Source organism: Equus caballus, chromosome 6, assembly GCF_041296265.1.
Source record: "Equus caballus isolate H_3958 breed thoroughbred chromosome 6, TB-T2T, whole genome shotgun sequence".
Taxonomy (NCBI): Eukaryota; Metazoa; Chordata; class Mammalia; order Perissodactyla; family Equidae; genus Equus; species Equus caballus.
The window spans coordinates 24,170,078-24,186,200 of record NC_091689.1 but is presented as its reverse complement, the minus strand read 5'-3'; the positions used below and the strand labels follow the sequence as shown (position 1 = coordinate 24,186,200).

The window sequence follows — 16,123 nt, the reverse complement described above, 5'->3', positions numbered from 1 at the left end:
CTGCTCCATGTCTGGGGACACTGCCTCCTGGCCTCTGCCCCCACCCCCACTGAGTGCCAAGAGTCCTTGCAGCTGGGGAACATTTCCACTATGGGCTCCGGGAGACCTGGGTGTTCTGCTGGCCACAGAAACGGCATCACCCCCATCTGCTAACTCTTGGGGTCCTGGCAAGAGCCAATGAGCACAGGGGTGTGAGGCCGCTGCACACTCAGGCTGTGACCATCAGTCCTCCCTCTCCTGGGACCCAGCGGGTCACGCTGATGCCCATCCAGCCCTGTCACAGCTTCCTCACCATCCTCCCAGGGTCCTTCACCCGCACAAAGGGGCACCGGCCAGCCAGGAAAAGGGCGGGGACAGGCCCTGGTAGAAATGCGCCTGACGAGACCACCACTGAGCCCTGGAGACCCTTCTCTTTACCATCAAGGCTCTCGTCCCACTGCCCCCACAGCCAGGCCTGTGCTGTCACCACCTGGGAGCCCCAGTTATCCAAGCCAGTGCCCACAGCCCTGAGCCCAAGCACCCACCGCACTTCTTTGTGGACCCTTTTCCAGACCCTTTGGGAAACAGGCCCATGGATCAGGCTGAGGAAAACACCAGCAAGAGCCCCTGACCAGGCCAGGCGCCCTGTGGGGGAGGGCAGGGGAGAGCACCGTCTGGCTGCTCTGTGCCGGGCGTGGCGCGCACAGGTGGCCTTGGCTCTCTAGGGCCTTGGGGCTGGGCGTGGGGCTGAGACAGCCAGCACTGACTGTGCCCTGGGGTTTGCATGCTGAGTCCCCGAGAGAAACAGAGCCCAGGGCCATGGTGCATGACCAGGGGAGGCCGAGGGCTCTGGACTCTCTGGCTCAAGGCTTCCTCCTCCCTCAACCCACACGGACACAGGCCGCCGGGCTGTCCCTGGCCCCTGCTCGGCTGCTGTTCCTGCTGTTCCCGCTTACCTGCAGACCGCAGCCGCCCTCTCGCACCAACCAGCACAGCTCGGCCAGGCTGCCCGTGGCGGCGGCGTCGTGCACCGGCGTGGCCCCGTTGTGGGCCCGCTGGTTGCCCGGCAGCTTGGCCTGCTGCACTAGGAACTTGACACAGGCCAGGTGGCCGGCCCGGGTGGCGTGGTGCACCAGGCCGGCCCCCAGGGCATCGGTGATGCCCGGGCCCAGGGCGCCGGCCTCCAGCAGCTGCTCCAGGGTGGCCAGGTCCCCGTTCTTGGCGGCCGTGAGCGCCCGCTGCTCCTCCATCCTCTGGCCCTGGCCACCCGGCGGGTCCTGGTTGCTTATGCACGGCCCGGGCTTCCTGTTTCAGGCGTGGACGTGGCTCCCGGCTCCAGTTACCCGATAAGCCGCGCACAGGGCAGATGGGAGGCGGCGGTGGGGGGACCGGGGGTGGGGGGGGGCGGCGGGCAGGCCTCAGGGAGCGGGCCTCGCAGCCCTGCCCGAGCCACTTGTGCGGCACCCAGAGCTGCGGTGGGCAAGGGTGCAAGGGAAGGGTCCACACCCGGCTCAGGTTGGGATGGGCACCGGCCAGCAGACACTGCCTGGTGGCTGGACCATGGCTCTTCCTCCCCTGGAGTGAGGGCTGAGGAGATGCTCTGTGAGCATCGGCCTGAGACGGACTTCCCGCATTTGGTGGGCGTCACAGTTACTGATGTCCTTTCAAGGAGGCAGGAGGCCCCCCGACCCCATGACTGCTTCCCCCGGTCTGGGCAGCATCCCGAGTAGCTGTGCTGGCCCGTGGGAGGCCCTTCTCTCGGGAGGACAGACCCATCCCCAGGGGGCCCTCTCTGGGGACTTATGTCTCGATGTTCTGGCTCTGTCGTCAGCACGGGGAGCCCAGGGCCCACCTGCCCCGGGGACGTGTAGGCTGGCCCGAGCCCTCGGAGGCTGCATGAACCTTGGGAGCAGCGGCTTTGCAGGGCCAGCGAGAGGCACAGGGCCCGGAGAGGACAGGAAGGCCTGCGAGGTGAGAGTGGGGGTCTGGAGGCCCCTGCCCCAGGGCCCCCTCCAACCACGGGGACCCGTCTCTGGAACAGCAGCTACAAGTCCAGGTGCATTTGTCAGAGCCGCCAAGCTCCTTTTCCAGGCTGTTCTCTTCAGCAGGGCTGGACACCGCAGTCCTGTGCGCGGGAAGCGGCCTCACCACAGGCTCTGTCCGGAGAAAGCACGATGCCGGGCGTCAGGGACCATCTTCTAGGGGCTCCTGAGTCCCAAGCCGAATTTCTTGGGCTAAAGCGTAATGATTCAGTGACAAGCTGAGGTTCCTGCTCGGCCCTCTAATGCCACCCCACGGCTGGCTCGGACACCCTGGGCCCCGAGAGATGAACCCCCAGATAAACCACAAACGTCCATACGAGCATTGACATCGTTTATTAGTTCATTTAATTTCTGATGCTTGTTTCCTCAATGTCACTGTGTAGTTCTTTGCACCTTAAAACCCACATTAAAAGTGTTGTGCGAATAAAAATCATTCCTATGTGAACATCGCCTGAGACATCACGTGACGTCACGAAGCCTCTGTGGCGATGAAAGATTCCTTCTGCGGGTGAACTGGCGATGAAGGCTGAGGTAGGATGGGCTGATTTCCACCTCAGGAATGACCCGGAATCGCAGGGGCACCGGCTGCCCCGGGACTCAGCGCTGTGTGAGCTGAAACCCTGAGTAAAGGATGAGAGGGCAGGAGGTGGGAGGGGCCTGCTGGGGGGGTCACGGTGCCTCATGGGGGGCGGGGTAGGGCTGGGAAGTGGGGGCCCTGAGCAGAAACCAGCCCACCAAGGCGGCCCCACCCGTGCGGAGGGGCTTGAGCAGGACCCTGAGGGTGGGGGAGAGTGAAGGGCCCACCCACCCCTCTGCAAGGGCGGGACCACAGCAAAATATCAGGCTTCCTATTTTCATGATAGCAGCTGAAAGCAGGGCATAAATACCAGGATTTTATCTTCTGGATAAAAATGCCACCTTCCAGGAAGGGGGCACTCACGGCAGGCTCGCCCCACTTCCCAGAGGGGAGCGTGGACACGGCTGAAGCGCTTCCACTTCAACCCACGTCCTTGGGCAGTAGGGGCAGTGATAGTCCCCTGCGGGTGTTGGGTCCCGGGCCTAGAAGTCCCTATGGGGTCTGTGTGCCCAGCACCCACACTGCCATCACTCGCTTGGACACTCAGGACAAACGAAGACGTGGATGAATTAGGAAAAGAGCCCTCCTGGCACGGCCCTTGGCAGGGCTTCCTACGGTGGCCCAGGCCCTAGGCCTGGCCCTCCAGCTGGGCCACGGCCTGCTTCAGGTCCTGCACGACGAGCTCCACGTCGGCCCTGGTGGTGCTGCGGCCCACGCTGAGCCGGAGAGCATTCCTGGCCACGTCGAATGGGATGCCGCAGCTCAGCAGCACCGGGGACGGCCTGGGGGTGAGGGGACCGGGTTAGCTGTCTCTGGGAAAGGGCTCTCCTGTGCGCCTAGGGGCACTGCCCCTCTGCTCCCAGCCAGCTCCCTGAGTCAGGCCGCGTGGACGGAGTGCCCGGCCTGCTCCCCTCCTCCCTTCTCTGCCAAACACCCGTCTGCAGGGTCAAGCTCAAACCCCCCGTGCCTGCTCCACCCGGGGTCCTCTCGTGCTTGCAACTCCTGCACAGTGCTGCGGCCTCTCCCCCTGCCCTGGGAGCACGGACGCAGACTGCCAGCCGCTCAGCCCAGCCAGAGTGCACTGTCACACCCCAGCGCCAGGGAAACTGTCCAGACAAGTGCCCGCCACACAGGGCCAGGTGAGGAGGGCTTTTGTCACCTCCAGTCACAGAGTGTCAGAGCCAGAGGCCCCTGCAGCCATCCTGTCACAGGTCAGACAGCAGGACCAGGTGGACAGTGACACAGCCCCTGCCCCTTTACAGGTGGGTGACCTCACTTGCTATCCAGGAGGGCACCCCCACTTCCCACAAGGGCAGTGAGCATCAGTCCATCCCCTTTCTCCTCCCTCCCTTACAGGGGCCACATTGGACACTTGTCCCTCTTGAGCCCTGCTGCCAGTCCCTTCTCGTCCCCTCCCCCAGCTCTGTGGCTGTTAAGATTGCACACTCTGCACTCGTCAGCTTGCAGCTTGACCACTCTGCCTCAGTTTCCTCGTCCGAGACATGGGTTACTCAGAGCCTTTCTTGAGGGTCGTGGTGAGCATTCCGTGAGCAAGGGCACATCTGAGCACTTGGCCGGGGACGGCCCTCACAGACCCCGCTCTGCACTCCAGGCTGGCCCCGGCCTTCTGCTCTGGGTGGTGACTCTGGCTCCTGGCCTCGCCTGCCCTCCAAACTGCCCCTCCACTGCAGGGCGCTAAGGCCCTGAGGAGCCCCTGGCCTGTCCTCCACCTCCATGGGCACGGGGGCTGCTCCTCGAGGAGCCTTCTTGCCTCCCAGCCAGCCCTGGACTGTCGTGTTGCTGACCATGTCCACTTCTCTGCCCTCTCTGGAGCCCAGGCCACTTTATCCAGCTCCACTCCTACCTCTGCAGGCCCCCGACACTCACAGCAAGCCAGAAATGGAACCTCCTTCTCTTTCTCCAGCATGGCCGCGTGCCCTGGCCCCACCCCTGGGGCAGGGGGAGTGGCCTGAAACCCAAACCTGATCCTGTCACCACCTTCAGTAGCCCCCCTTTTTTGAGGATAAAGTGAGCACCCACAGCCTGGCCCTGCTCCTCCAGCCCTGCGCCTTCTCCTCCCTCCCCACCTCGGGCTGGAAGCTGCTGGCCTCTTCTCCTGGTCAATCCTAGCCCTCCTTTAGGCTGCAGCTTCCACTCCTCCGCTCCTGAGGCCCAGGTAGGGCCTTTACTTCACCAGCCGCAGCACCGGCCTCCTGGCCCGTCCTATGTCTGGTCACTTTCTGTGTCCCTGCCAGGCTGCACAGCTCTGTGAAGGCCCAGGCCCAATGCCTGGAGCACGGATGTGCCCTGGGTGATGGGGCCAGTACATGGAGAGCACTTACCGGTCCCCGAGGTCCGAGTGGCATGCAGCCCCCACGCTGGCCAGCAGCATCCTGCACTGTGCCAGCACCAAGTGGCCTGCGGAGACAGAGTACACGTGCCCTGAGTCCAGGCAGGGAGTCCGGGGGGCCCACCTGTCCTGCCCCATCTGCCTAGTCTCTCCCCTGCCACAGGTTTTGAGCCTCTCTCCCTCAGGCCACCTAACGGATCCAGGCACACAGGCCCCTCCATCAGCAGGTGAGAGAAATTGCAGCAGGATCCAGAGAAATAGCTTCTTCCCTCCTTTGGCTGCAGAAAAGCAGACTCTATTCTGCCTCCTAAAACTGGCCTTGGAAATGTTATTTCCCATCAACTGCCTAGTGACATACCCGGAGTTCTGGCTGGTAGCCCTGGTGATAATGCTCAAATTTACATCTGTGTCTTCTAAAGACAGAGACTTTTGGGGGCCACCTCTGTTAAGCGGGAAGCCACTTCCCTCTTCTTTCACAAGCACAGAGAGTAAAGAAATACACGGATGACTGCTGATTTAATTAAAGCGAGAATCTCCGCCTCATTCCAATGGACACAGTCATCACTGAGTACAAAGTCTGACCCCAGAGGAAGGGGAGAGATGACAGAGGAAGCTTCCTTCCCAAACAGCAAGGAGATGTGGCAGGACGGCCAGCAGCCGCCGCCTCCTCTCCAGTGAGAGTGTGTTTCAACCCACGTCCTCACTCAGGAGCCGCTGTGCTGGTTGCCCCAGGGTTTCTTCGTGGTCCAAACGCTGCTGCCCCGTTTCTCTGTGTAACCCAGGATGACAAAGTAGGCAACGCACTCTTCTTCTGGGAAGTCAAAAACTGCTCTGCAGACATGGCTCACGTATGCTCTGGGGCCACCGTGATCACCTCTCAAACAGAACACGGCTGGTCAACGCCTGGACTCCAGCCTCAGGACTCAGGGCGAGCCAGGTGCTGCATGCATCTGGATGGGAGGAATCCCAACCGTTCCCAGCATGGGAGGTGGCTATCACGCGAACAAATGGGACCCTCAGATTTGCGCTCCATCCTTACCCTGAGCCAGTTTTTAAAGCTGATGGCCTCTGTTTTCCCTTACCCTCAGAAAATATTGTGTAAAACGTGCTGGCACAGATAGACCAACTGATCTAAAACATAGTCAGTTTCATCTCCTTCCCTGGCAGCTTTTGGGTGTGACCGGAGCAAGTACAGAGCACTGCCCACATCCAGGGCATCGGGGCAGTGAGCAAAGTCAGGCAGGGAGAGGAGCAGCTGTGAGGAGAGCCCCAGCCCAGCACGGGACCGCCACCCGATGGGGTCCCGCGCTCTCGGCAGCAGCCCAACCCATGGGGCCCCTCAGTGAGCACCCCCGACAGCACCTGAGCCAGCACCCACCCGACACACCGTGGAGAGACCAGGAGGAGCCCACCGTCACCTTGGAGCTGGGGTCCCCGGATGGAAAAGTTACACGTGTTGGGGAGTCGTTCACTTCCTGGAAACTGGCTGTTCAGATGGATTCTCTTCTTACCGAATTCAGCCTGAAAAATTAACAAAACACTCAGCGACAGCTTCAAAGGCCCCCTGCCCACCAACTGTTTGAACTTTAGACTTTTCCGGGAAACAAAACCTCAACCTCAACACACAAGATAATTATCTTATCGATAAGCATCTACCTAGAATAGTTAAGGGGACTGATTATGGAAAGCAAATTAATTAGAAAAAAATTCTGCATACACGTAGATCTTCTACAGACAATCGTTAAACATCCCACCTCTGGTAGACTTTTACCACGTGTCTGCGAAAAAAATCCACTTGGTCTGGAGTCTCTCTTTGGAGGTTTCTGACTCTGGCCTACAGTCATCATTTAATTTTTCCCTCTTTCCTCAGGACCTTGGCTGTTTGCAGGGTGCCTGGGGACTGAGTTTCAATCAACACGGTTCCTTTCGTCCAGTGCGACCAGCCCCACGTGCTGCCTGCCCCCGGGGCCACTGTCCCCCATCCCCGTCGCTCATTCGCGGAAGGGAGGACGGCCGACAGCGCTCACCAGCAGCCGCTCCTCCAGGTAGTCGCGGACGTCTCTCATGTGGGCCTCGTAAGCCTCGCAGTTCTCCGCCACCAGCTCCGCGGCCTGGGGACACAGGAATCACGCTCAGTTACTGTGAAGCAGAGGAGAGCAAAACAGCTTTAGGCTGCAGAGGTGACATTTCCTCAAACTGCTCATTTTCTGGAACATCGTGTATTGAGTGTTGGCCGTGTGACAGGGGCCATGAGTGCTTGAGAAGGGTCATCTTCACTGGTCCAACAGCAATCTATCAGGCACTCCCTGATGCCTCCAGGCACCAGAGAGGCCACACCCAGTAAGACCAAGAAGCCATCCCAGTCCTCAAGGCACGTGCATTCTGGAGAGACAGACAGACAGACGGACACAACAAGGGAAGAGCTGAACCCACATACCGATGGGGTGAGCGCTATGGAGGGGATGCAGCACGTGGCGGTGGGAAGGTGTGAAGGGGATGGCAGAGCCTGCGGAGGGCATCCCAGGCAAAGGCGGCCACCACAGAGGGAAAGGGGAGTGCACTCCTGGAACAGAGCGAGTGAGTGGGACAGGGTGACAGGAGGGACCTGAAGCTAAGCCCAACAGGGCAAATGCACTTGGATTTGGAGAAAGGGGTGAGCTGGTCTGATCTGCATGTTCAGTGATCATCCTGGATGCTGTGTGCAGAACGCAAGAGGCCGTGGCAGGTCCAGACAAAAGATGGGGAGGACCTGATCTGGAGTCGGTGGCCGTGGGAATGGACAAGAGGCAGATCCTGATAGACTGTGGAGACAGAACAGACAGGACTGGCTGCTGCCTCAGGTGCAGGGGACAAGGACAAGGGCATCTCCTAGATTTCTGAAGGGAGAACCTGCATGGTGGGAGGCACCATGGGCAGAGGGGGGACAATGGAGAGAGCAGGACGTTGTGGACCCAGAGGAAATGTCAAGTAGGCCGGTGAGGATGTGGGTCTCCCAGGAGAAAGGTCAGCACCTGCCCTGAGATGTCCAGTTCAAAGACCTGAGGCCAGGCTGGTGTTAGAGCCATGGGACAGGATGAGCGCCACAAGGGAGCTGTGCGGAGCAGAGAGGAGGCTGGGATGGTGCCCCGGAGCTGGCTGACAGGTGAAGAGGCAGAGGAGGAACGGCGGGGCGGAGGGGGAAGCTGGAGAGGAGAGCGGTCCAACGGCGGCCAGTGGTCAGCACAACGAAAGCTGCTGTGGGGCGGCTGAGGACGTGACAACACGGTGGTGGCTGGGGACCTCCTCAGCCAGGGTCAGGGGAGAAGAGGAACAAGTGGCGAGACTGGGCATCCAAGGAGGTATGGGGGCGAAAATGTGTAGGCCACTCCTTGGGGACCTTCTGCTGTCAGGCAGAAAAATACGGGGGAGGAGCATGGAGGGGTGAGACCAGGGGAGGGTAGTTCTAAAGCTGGGGGAACGTTCTAGTAGAGAGGACCGTGACAATGCACAAGGCGGGACAACAGCAGGAGGGGCTGTTCTTCAGCCGGCAGAGAAGAGGTGGGAAGCCAGGAAGAGACCCCGACTCAGCCTGGGTGGGGCAAGGACACATCTTCTGGGCGTATGTGGAGAGCTGTGCCAGGGCCACACCGCATGGAGGCAGTCCAGGCTGGGGCAGGAGGGAGGGAGGAGGACGACGGTCTGTCCTGGAACAACCTCAGGGTCAGAGGGTCTGGGTGCAGGGGTGTCCAGGGGCGAGGAACATGTGGCAGGCTGTGGGGACCCCCAAGCTGAGGTGCCAGTGTGCTGGTGGGCCAGCAGCTCATCTCGAGAGGAATCCTTTAGGAAGCTGCTCCAGTCATCCCCATCCTGCAGGCGGGACAGCGGGGCTCCAGGAGGGAGCTGGGGTGACTTGACCCAGGGGAGCGAGCCTGACCACCCCCTCAGCTGTACCGGCCTCACTGTACGTCTCACTAGAGCTTTTCCCTTCCAAACGCTAAGCCTGCGAGACCCACTCCACAGACCTCGGACAGGACACCTCCGGGTTGATAAATAAAACTCGAGGCTTTTTCTTGCATCAGTCCATTTATTGGGATCGAGAGCATGATCCAAAGCCCGGACACCTAGTAAAGCCAATGGCGAGACTGATGCCAGATGACAGGAAGTATCTGTCGGCCTCTGCCCCCGCTTCCCGGCACAGAGCTTCCAAAGCCTCGTCAGTCATTTCCTCCGTGATGGAGCACTAGGAGCATCCATTCTAACATTTGGTCTTTGACCCCCAGCTCCTCACCCCCTTGGAATTTCTGGGTGGTAGGACTGTCTTGTTCTAATGGGGTGACTCCGGGTGGGCTCCTGGATTGGGGCTGGTCACCGAACGACCAAGCCGTGATTAGAAATTTGGGACTTTCAGCCCCGCCCCCATTCTCCAGAGAGGGGAGAGGGGCTCCAAATGGAGTCACTGATTGATGGATGCCCCCACAGAAACCCCAATGGCATGGGTTCGGAGAGGTCCTGGGTTGAACACATCGTGGTGCTGGGAGGGTGGCACCCCAGAGAGGGCGTGGAAGCTGGGCGCCCCTTCCCACATTCCTTGCCCCAGGCGTCTCTCCTATCTGGATGTTCGTCTGTATCCTCTCTCATCTGCTTTTACAATAAAATGGTAATCTAGTTAGTAAAATGTTTCTCTGAGCACTGTGAGCTGCTCTAGCAGGTAGCTGGACACGAAGAGGGGTCATGGGAGCCTCTGATTTATAGCCCGTTGGTCACAAGCACAGGTGACAACCCGGACTTGCAATTCGCGTCTGCAGTGGTGGGCGCATCTTATGGGACTGAGCCCTTAACTTTGGGATCTGACGCTATCTCCAGGTAGTGTCAGAAGTGGGTTAAGCTGTAGGACATCAAGCTGGTGCTGCAGAATTGCTTGGTGTGGGAAAAATCCCCACACATCTGCTGTCAGAAGCGCTGAGTGTGACAGCAGTGCGAGAGTAGAGAAGAAACACGGAGGGAGACTGAGTTGTCCACACACTGATGGACAGAGCAACTGCTCCATCTGCCGAGGTCCCCAAGGCTTACCTTCCCGAGGCCGGCAATCATCGGGGTGTTCTCCGTCCTGTAAGAGACAAGGGATGCAATCCTATGTCTGTGAAAGGCATTTAACAAACGTCCCAGGAAGGAATCCTGTCTGTGTGAAAGTCATGTGTTCAAATGAAAACAAACCACACCCACATCTTCCCTAAACAGGGCCATGCAGTGGCCTCAATGGCAGCTGCAGGCCCCAAAACCCTCCACACAAGGTTCCCTCATCCTGGCCCAGTGATGGTCGACGCCGCCCGCCGTGGGCAACATACGCTGATGTCCGTGGTCACAACTGGGTCTGGACCCTTTTCCTACCCAGGAGAAACCCCTCCTCTGACTCAGATCCAGAGCCTGCCTCCTTGGTCCCACTGCCAGACCAGGCGAGCGTCCGAGAACTCATCGCCGACACTGTTCCTTTCAGCCGACGTCTCGTCTGAGGCCTCCCAGCTGTAACAGGGGACGAATCCTTGTCACTAGAGATTTGGGGCATGGGTGTGCGTGTGGGTGCTCAGGAGAGGGACAAGACCCCTGAAGACCAGTGGTTCTCATACATTCATCTAACCAACTCTTCGTTCTATTTCAGGAAAAACAGAACATTCACTTAATAATTTTCTTAATTTTAAATTTTGGCTAAATCAAGTTTTCTTCAGCCTTTGGAGCGGGCTCCCACCTGTCTGCTGCAGATAAGAAGGTAAGTGAACACGCAGCACAGGTATTACAGGAAATGGGATCCCACTGTCCTCCCCTGACGAGTTCATCGGTCAGGTCTGTCCCCGGGGATGGGCTCCAACACCTGCGGGGGCTCTGGGAGGGACAGGAGCTCCGGGCTTGGTCCTAGGCCGGACGCCTCTCCTGGCTGTGGGATCTCTGACGGCATCCCCTCTCACCCTCATCTGTACAACCACACCAGGAGCGTCTCTTAAAGGTCCACAACCTGTGACTGCCTGGAAAGGTGGCCAGGGTGGAGCAGCTGGGACCCTGTGTAGGACCTAGAGCCCGCCTTGCACGACCCAGTCCTGCTATTAGGGCTATCCGCACCCCCGCCCCCGCCCCGGGCAGTCAGCCACTCAGAGCCATGCAACCCCGCTGCCCACACCCTGAGCTACCTACTACGGCTTCCGGCACATCTGGTGTTCTTCTTCTCCTGTTTTTTAATTAAAGTTTTTATTTTAAGATAACATAGATTCACATGTGATTGTAAGAAATAATATAGAGACATCCTGTGTACCTTTTACCCAGTTTCCCCCAAGTAGCACAATATCACAACCAAGATACTGACAATACACAGAACATTTCCACCACACAAAGAGCCCTCCTGTTGGCCTTCCAAATCCACACCCACTGCCCTTCGGTCCCACCCCCTCCTTAACCCCTGGCAACAGCTAATCTGTTCTCATCTCTATAATTTTATCATTTCAAGAATGTCATACAAATGGAATCACACTGTTTATAACTTCTGAGGATTGGTTTTTCTCACTCACTGTAATTCTCTGGAGATCCCTCCAGGCTGTTGTGTGTATTGACAGTGCATCCCTTTTCACTGCTGGCTAGTATTCCACGGTACAGAGGGGCCACAGCTTGTTCACCCATTCACTCACTAAAGGACTTCTGGGTTGTGTGCTGTTTGTGGCTATTATGAATAATGCTGCTGTATACATTTGCATACAGGTTATGTGAACATAAGTCTTCATTTCTCTGGGATAAATGGCCCAGGAGTGAAATTCCTAAGTCACATGATAGTTGTGTATTTAGTTTTTAAAGAAACTACCAAACTCTTTTCCAGAGCAGCTGTACCATTTTACATTCCTACCAGCAATATATGAAAGATGCAGTTTCTCTGTATCCTCACCAGCATTTGGTGTTGTCACTATTTTTTATGTTAGCCATTCTAGTATTTTGTATTCCTGCTAGCAATGAGTGAGAATCCCAATTACTCCATGTTCTTGCCAAAACTTGATATTGTCAATCTTTTCAATTTTAGCCGTTCCGGTAGGTACGTATCTCACTGTGGTTTTCATTTGCGTTTCCCTGATAGCTAAGGATGTTGAGCACGTGCTTATCTGCTGTCTGTGCATCCTCTTTGGTGAGATGTCTGTTCATGCCTTTTGCCCATTTTCTGACAGAATTGTTTTGGGGTTTGTTTTGCTGTTGAGTTTTGAGAGTTTCTTTATATATTCTAGATACTAGTTCTTTGTCAGATCTGTCATTTGAAAATATTTTCTCCTATCATGTAGGCTTGTCTTTTCATCCCCTTACAAAGTCTTTGCAGGGTAAAAGTTTTAAATCTTGATAAAGTTCAACTTGTTAGTTTCTCCTTTTATGGATGCCCTTGGTGTCAAGTCTAAGAACTCTTTGCCTAGTCCTAGATGCTGAAGATTTTTTCCCATGTTTTTCCTAAAAGTTTTATGTTTTATGTTTAAGGCCATGATCTACTTTGAGTTAATGTGTTTTAAGGCGTGAGATTTAGGTCGAGCTTCCTTTTTTTGCCTGCAGATGTCTAATTGCTCCAGCACTGTCTGTTGAGAGACCGTCTTTCCTCTGCTGAACTGCTTTCGCATCAGTCAAACATCATTTGGGCTTATTTCTGCTTGTATCTATTCTGGTCCCTTGATCTACTTGCTAGCATTCTGATAGAAAGTGGGTTAAGTTTGTATATCAATTTGGGGAGAACTGACGTCTTTACTATACTGAGTCTTTCGATCCATGAACATGGTATGTCTCTCCACTTATTTAGATCTTTGATTTCTTTTGTCCACACATCATAGTTTTCAGCATACAAGTCCTGTAGATGTTTTGCTAGATTTATATCTTAGGATTTTTGAGTGACTGTAAATGGTATTGTATTTTTAATCTTTTTGTCCACATGTTCATTACCAATATATAGAAATACAACTGATTTTTGTTTATCTTGTATGCTGTAATCTTGCTGAACTCACTTATTCATTTGAGGAGTTTTCTTATCTATTCCTTGGGATTTTCTACAGAGACAATCACATGGTCTACAGACAAGGACAGTTTTGCCTCTTCCTTTCCAATCTGTTTACCTTCTATTTCCCTTTCTTCCCTCTGCACTGACTAGAGCTCCAGCTCTGCTGAACATGACTGTGAGCGTGGACATCCTGGCTTGTTCCTGGTCAAGGGGTAAAACATCCAGGCTTTCACCCTCGAGTGTGATGTTAGCTGTGGGTGTTCTGTAGATGCTCTTTTCAAGTCGAAGAAGTTCTCCTCTGGTCATATTATTGTGAGAGTTTTTAATGAATGAATGAATGCTGAGTTTTCTTAAACACTTTTTCTACATCAAATGATATGATAATGTTATTTTTCTTCTTTAATATGCTGGATGACATTGACTGATTTTTGAATATTGGAGACTGAACCAGCCTTGCATCCCTGGAACAAACTCTACCTCGTTATGGTGTATAAATTATTTCTATATTTTGCTGAATTCCATTTGCTAATATTTTGTTAAAGATTTCTGCATCTAAATCCATGAGGGATCTCTGGTGTGTAGTTTTATTTTTTCATACTGTCTTTGTCTGGTTTTGGTATCAGTTCATAAAACGAATTGGGAAGTCTTCCCTCCACCTCTATTTTCTGGAAGAGATTGTGTAGAAATGGTGCAATTCTTTAAGCGTTTGGTAGAATTCTCCTGTGAAACCACCTGGGCCTGGAGATTTCATTTTAGGGAGTTTTAAAATGACAGAATCAATTTCCTAATAGTTATAGAGAATGATCTCTCTCATATTAGGTGAGTTGTGGTAGTTTATGTTTTTGTTGAAGTGGCCCATTTTGTCTGAGTTGTCAAATCTATGTGTGTAGGGTTGTTTGTAGCACAGCCTCATCATCCTTTTGATGTTGGTAGGGTCTGTAGTGATATCCCATTTCGTTCTTCTTCTTTTTTTGTTTTTTTTTTCCCTGAGGAAGATTTGCCCCAAGCCAACATCTGTCATCCGTTACCAATCTTTTTTTTTTTTTAAGATTGGCCCTGAGCTAACATCTCTTGCCAATCTTTTTTTTTCTTCTTCTTCTCCCCAAAGCTCCCCAGTACATAGTTACATATTCTAGTTACAGGTCCTTCTAGTTGTGTTATGTGGGACGCTGCCTCAGCATGGCCTGATGAGTGGTGCTAGGTCCACACCCGGGATCCAAACCAGTGAAACCCTGGTCTGCCAAAGTGGAGCACACAAACTTAACCACTCGGCCACAGGGCCGGCCCTGCTGCCAATCTTCCTCTTTTTGCTTGAGGAAGACTCACCCTGAGCTACCATCTTTGCCAATCTTCCTCTCTTTTGTATGTCAGTCACTGCTACAGCCTGGCTGCCACTGAGTGGTGTAGGTCTGCACCCAGGAACCAAACCCAGGCCACCAAAGTGGGGGCTGCCGAACTTAACCACTAGGCCATGGGGTGGGCCCCCTGTTTCATTCTTGATACTGGCAATTTGTTTCTTCTCTCTTGTTTTCTTTGTCAGTCTTGCTAGAGGTTTGTCAAGTTTATCAATATTTTCAAAAAGCCAACTCTTTGTGTCATGGATTTTTTAAAAACCATTTTTGTTTTCATCGATTTCTCTTATCTTTACTATTTCCTTCCTTCTGTTGGCTTTGGGTTTATTTTGCTCTATTTTTCTAGGTTCTTCAAGAGGGAGCTTAGATTATCGACTTGAGATTCTTCCTCTTTAGTGCTATAAATTTCCCTCTCAGCAGTGCTTTAGCTGTGTCTCACAAATTTTTATAAGTTGTATTTTCATTTTCCTTCATTTCCGTGAATTTACTTCCTTTGAGACTTCCTCTTTGACCCAGGGATTATTTAGAAGTGTGTTGTCTGTTTCTAAGTGTCTGAAGATTTTCCCAATACCTTCCAGTTATTGATTTCTAGCTTGATTCCATTGTGGTTAAAGAACACATTCTATGATTTCAGTTCTTTAAAGGTATTGAGGTTTGCTTAATGGCATAGGATATGGTCCATCTTCGTATATATTCTGTGCCACTTGAAAGAATGTGTATTTTGCTGTTGTTGGGTGTAGTGTTCTAAACATGTCAATTAGATCCTGTTGGTGGACAGGTGTTACTGAGTTCTCCCGTTGCCTGGCCAAGTTTGGTCTAGTTGTTCCATCCACTGTTGAGGGAAGGGTATTGAAGTCTCTATCCATAATTGTGGATTTGTCTATTTCTCCTTTCAGTTCAATCAGGTTTTGCTCACATATTTTGCAGCCCTACTGTTTAGTGCGTCCACATTCAGGATCGCTGTCTTCTTGGTGCACTGACTCTTTTATCATTATATAATCCCACCCCATAAGTCACAATTCTTTGCTTTGCAGTCTCCTTTATCTAACATTACATAGCCATTCCTGCATTGCTTTGCTTAATGTTTGTGTGATACATCTTTTTCCATTCTTTACTTTCAACCTGCCTCTATTGCTACATTTGAAGTGAGTTTCTTGTAGACAGCATATAATTACGGTCAGTTTTTTTAAAATTCACTCTGTCAATCTCTGTCTTTTAATTGGTGTATTTAGACCATTTATATTTTATACACACACACACACACACACACACATATACATATATATATTTTTTTCTTTTTGCTGGGCAAGATTTACCCTGAGCTAACATCTGTTGCCAATCTTCTTCTCTCTCTCTCTCTTTTTTTCCTCTCCAAAGCCACAGCACATAGTTGTATATTCTAGTTGTAGGTCCTTCTAGCTCTTCTCTGTGAGCCGCTGCCACTGCATGGCTACTGACAGATGAGGGGTGTGGTTCCGCACCCAGGAACTGAACCCAGGCTGCTGAAGCAGAGTGTGCCGAACTTTAACCACTAGGCTACCAGGGCTGGCTCAACATTTAATGTAATTTTGATGTTAGGGCTTAAGTCTGCCATTTTATTTTCTGTTTTCTGTTTTTTACTTCTGTTTTCTTTTTCCTACCTTTCTTTGGATTACTCAAACATTTTTCACAAGTTCAAGTGAAGAATAGAGACCTTACCTCCTTTTACATCTCTTTACCTTCCCCCATCTATAATTATCTTAAATATTTCTTCCACATGTACTTTGAACATGTCAGACAGTGATAAGACTTTTGCTTAAGCCATCAAATATAATTCAGAAAACTCAAGAGAAGAGGAAAAGC

General features: G+C 53.3%; 2 protein-coding genes across 28 annotated transcripts in view; both read right to left on the bottom strand.

Annotated features, from left to right (window-relative positions):
- The window catches only part of ESPNL (espin like), a 29,156-nt gene extending 27,849 nt beyond the window's left edge, over positions 1-1,307 (bottom strand). Inside the window, exon 1 of the mRNA XM_023642700.2 lies at positions 936-1,307. Coding sequence (XP_023498468.2) covers positions 936-1,229 — 294 coding nt within the window. The 5' untranslated portion in view covers positions 1,230-1,307. The remainder of the gene's footprint in view (positions 1-935) is intronic.
- A 1,028-nt stretch (positions 1,308-2,335) lies between these two features.
- SCLY (selenocysteine lyase) overlaps positions 2,336-16,123 on the bottom strand; it is a 35,088-nt gene continuing 21,300 nt past the window's right edge. For 10 of the 27 annotated variants that reach the window (XM_023642696.2, XM_023642695.2, XM_070269621.1 and 7 more), the window contains 5 exons: positions 9,998-10,034; positions 6,976-7,059; positions 6,327-6,469; positions 4,941-5,016; positions 2,336-3,380 (listed from right to left, as the gene is read on the bottom strand). In XM_023642696.2, coding sequence (XP_023498464.2) covers positions 3,210-3,380; positions 4,941-5,016; positions 6,327-6,469; positions 6,976-7,059; positions 9,998-10,034 — 511 coding nt within the window. In that variant the 3' untranslated portion in view covers positions 2,336-3,209. Of the gene's footprint in view, positions 3,381-4,940; positions 5,017-5,644; positions 6,470-6,975; positions 7,060-8,991; positions 9,566-9,997; positions 10,035-16,123 lie in introns of those variants that run through there. The other 17 variants (XM_023642698.2, XM_023642697.2, XM_070269627.1 and 14 more) reach the window with 4 other exon arrangements.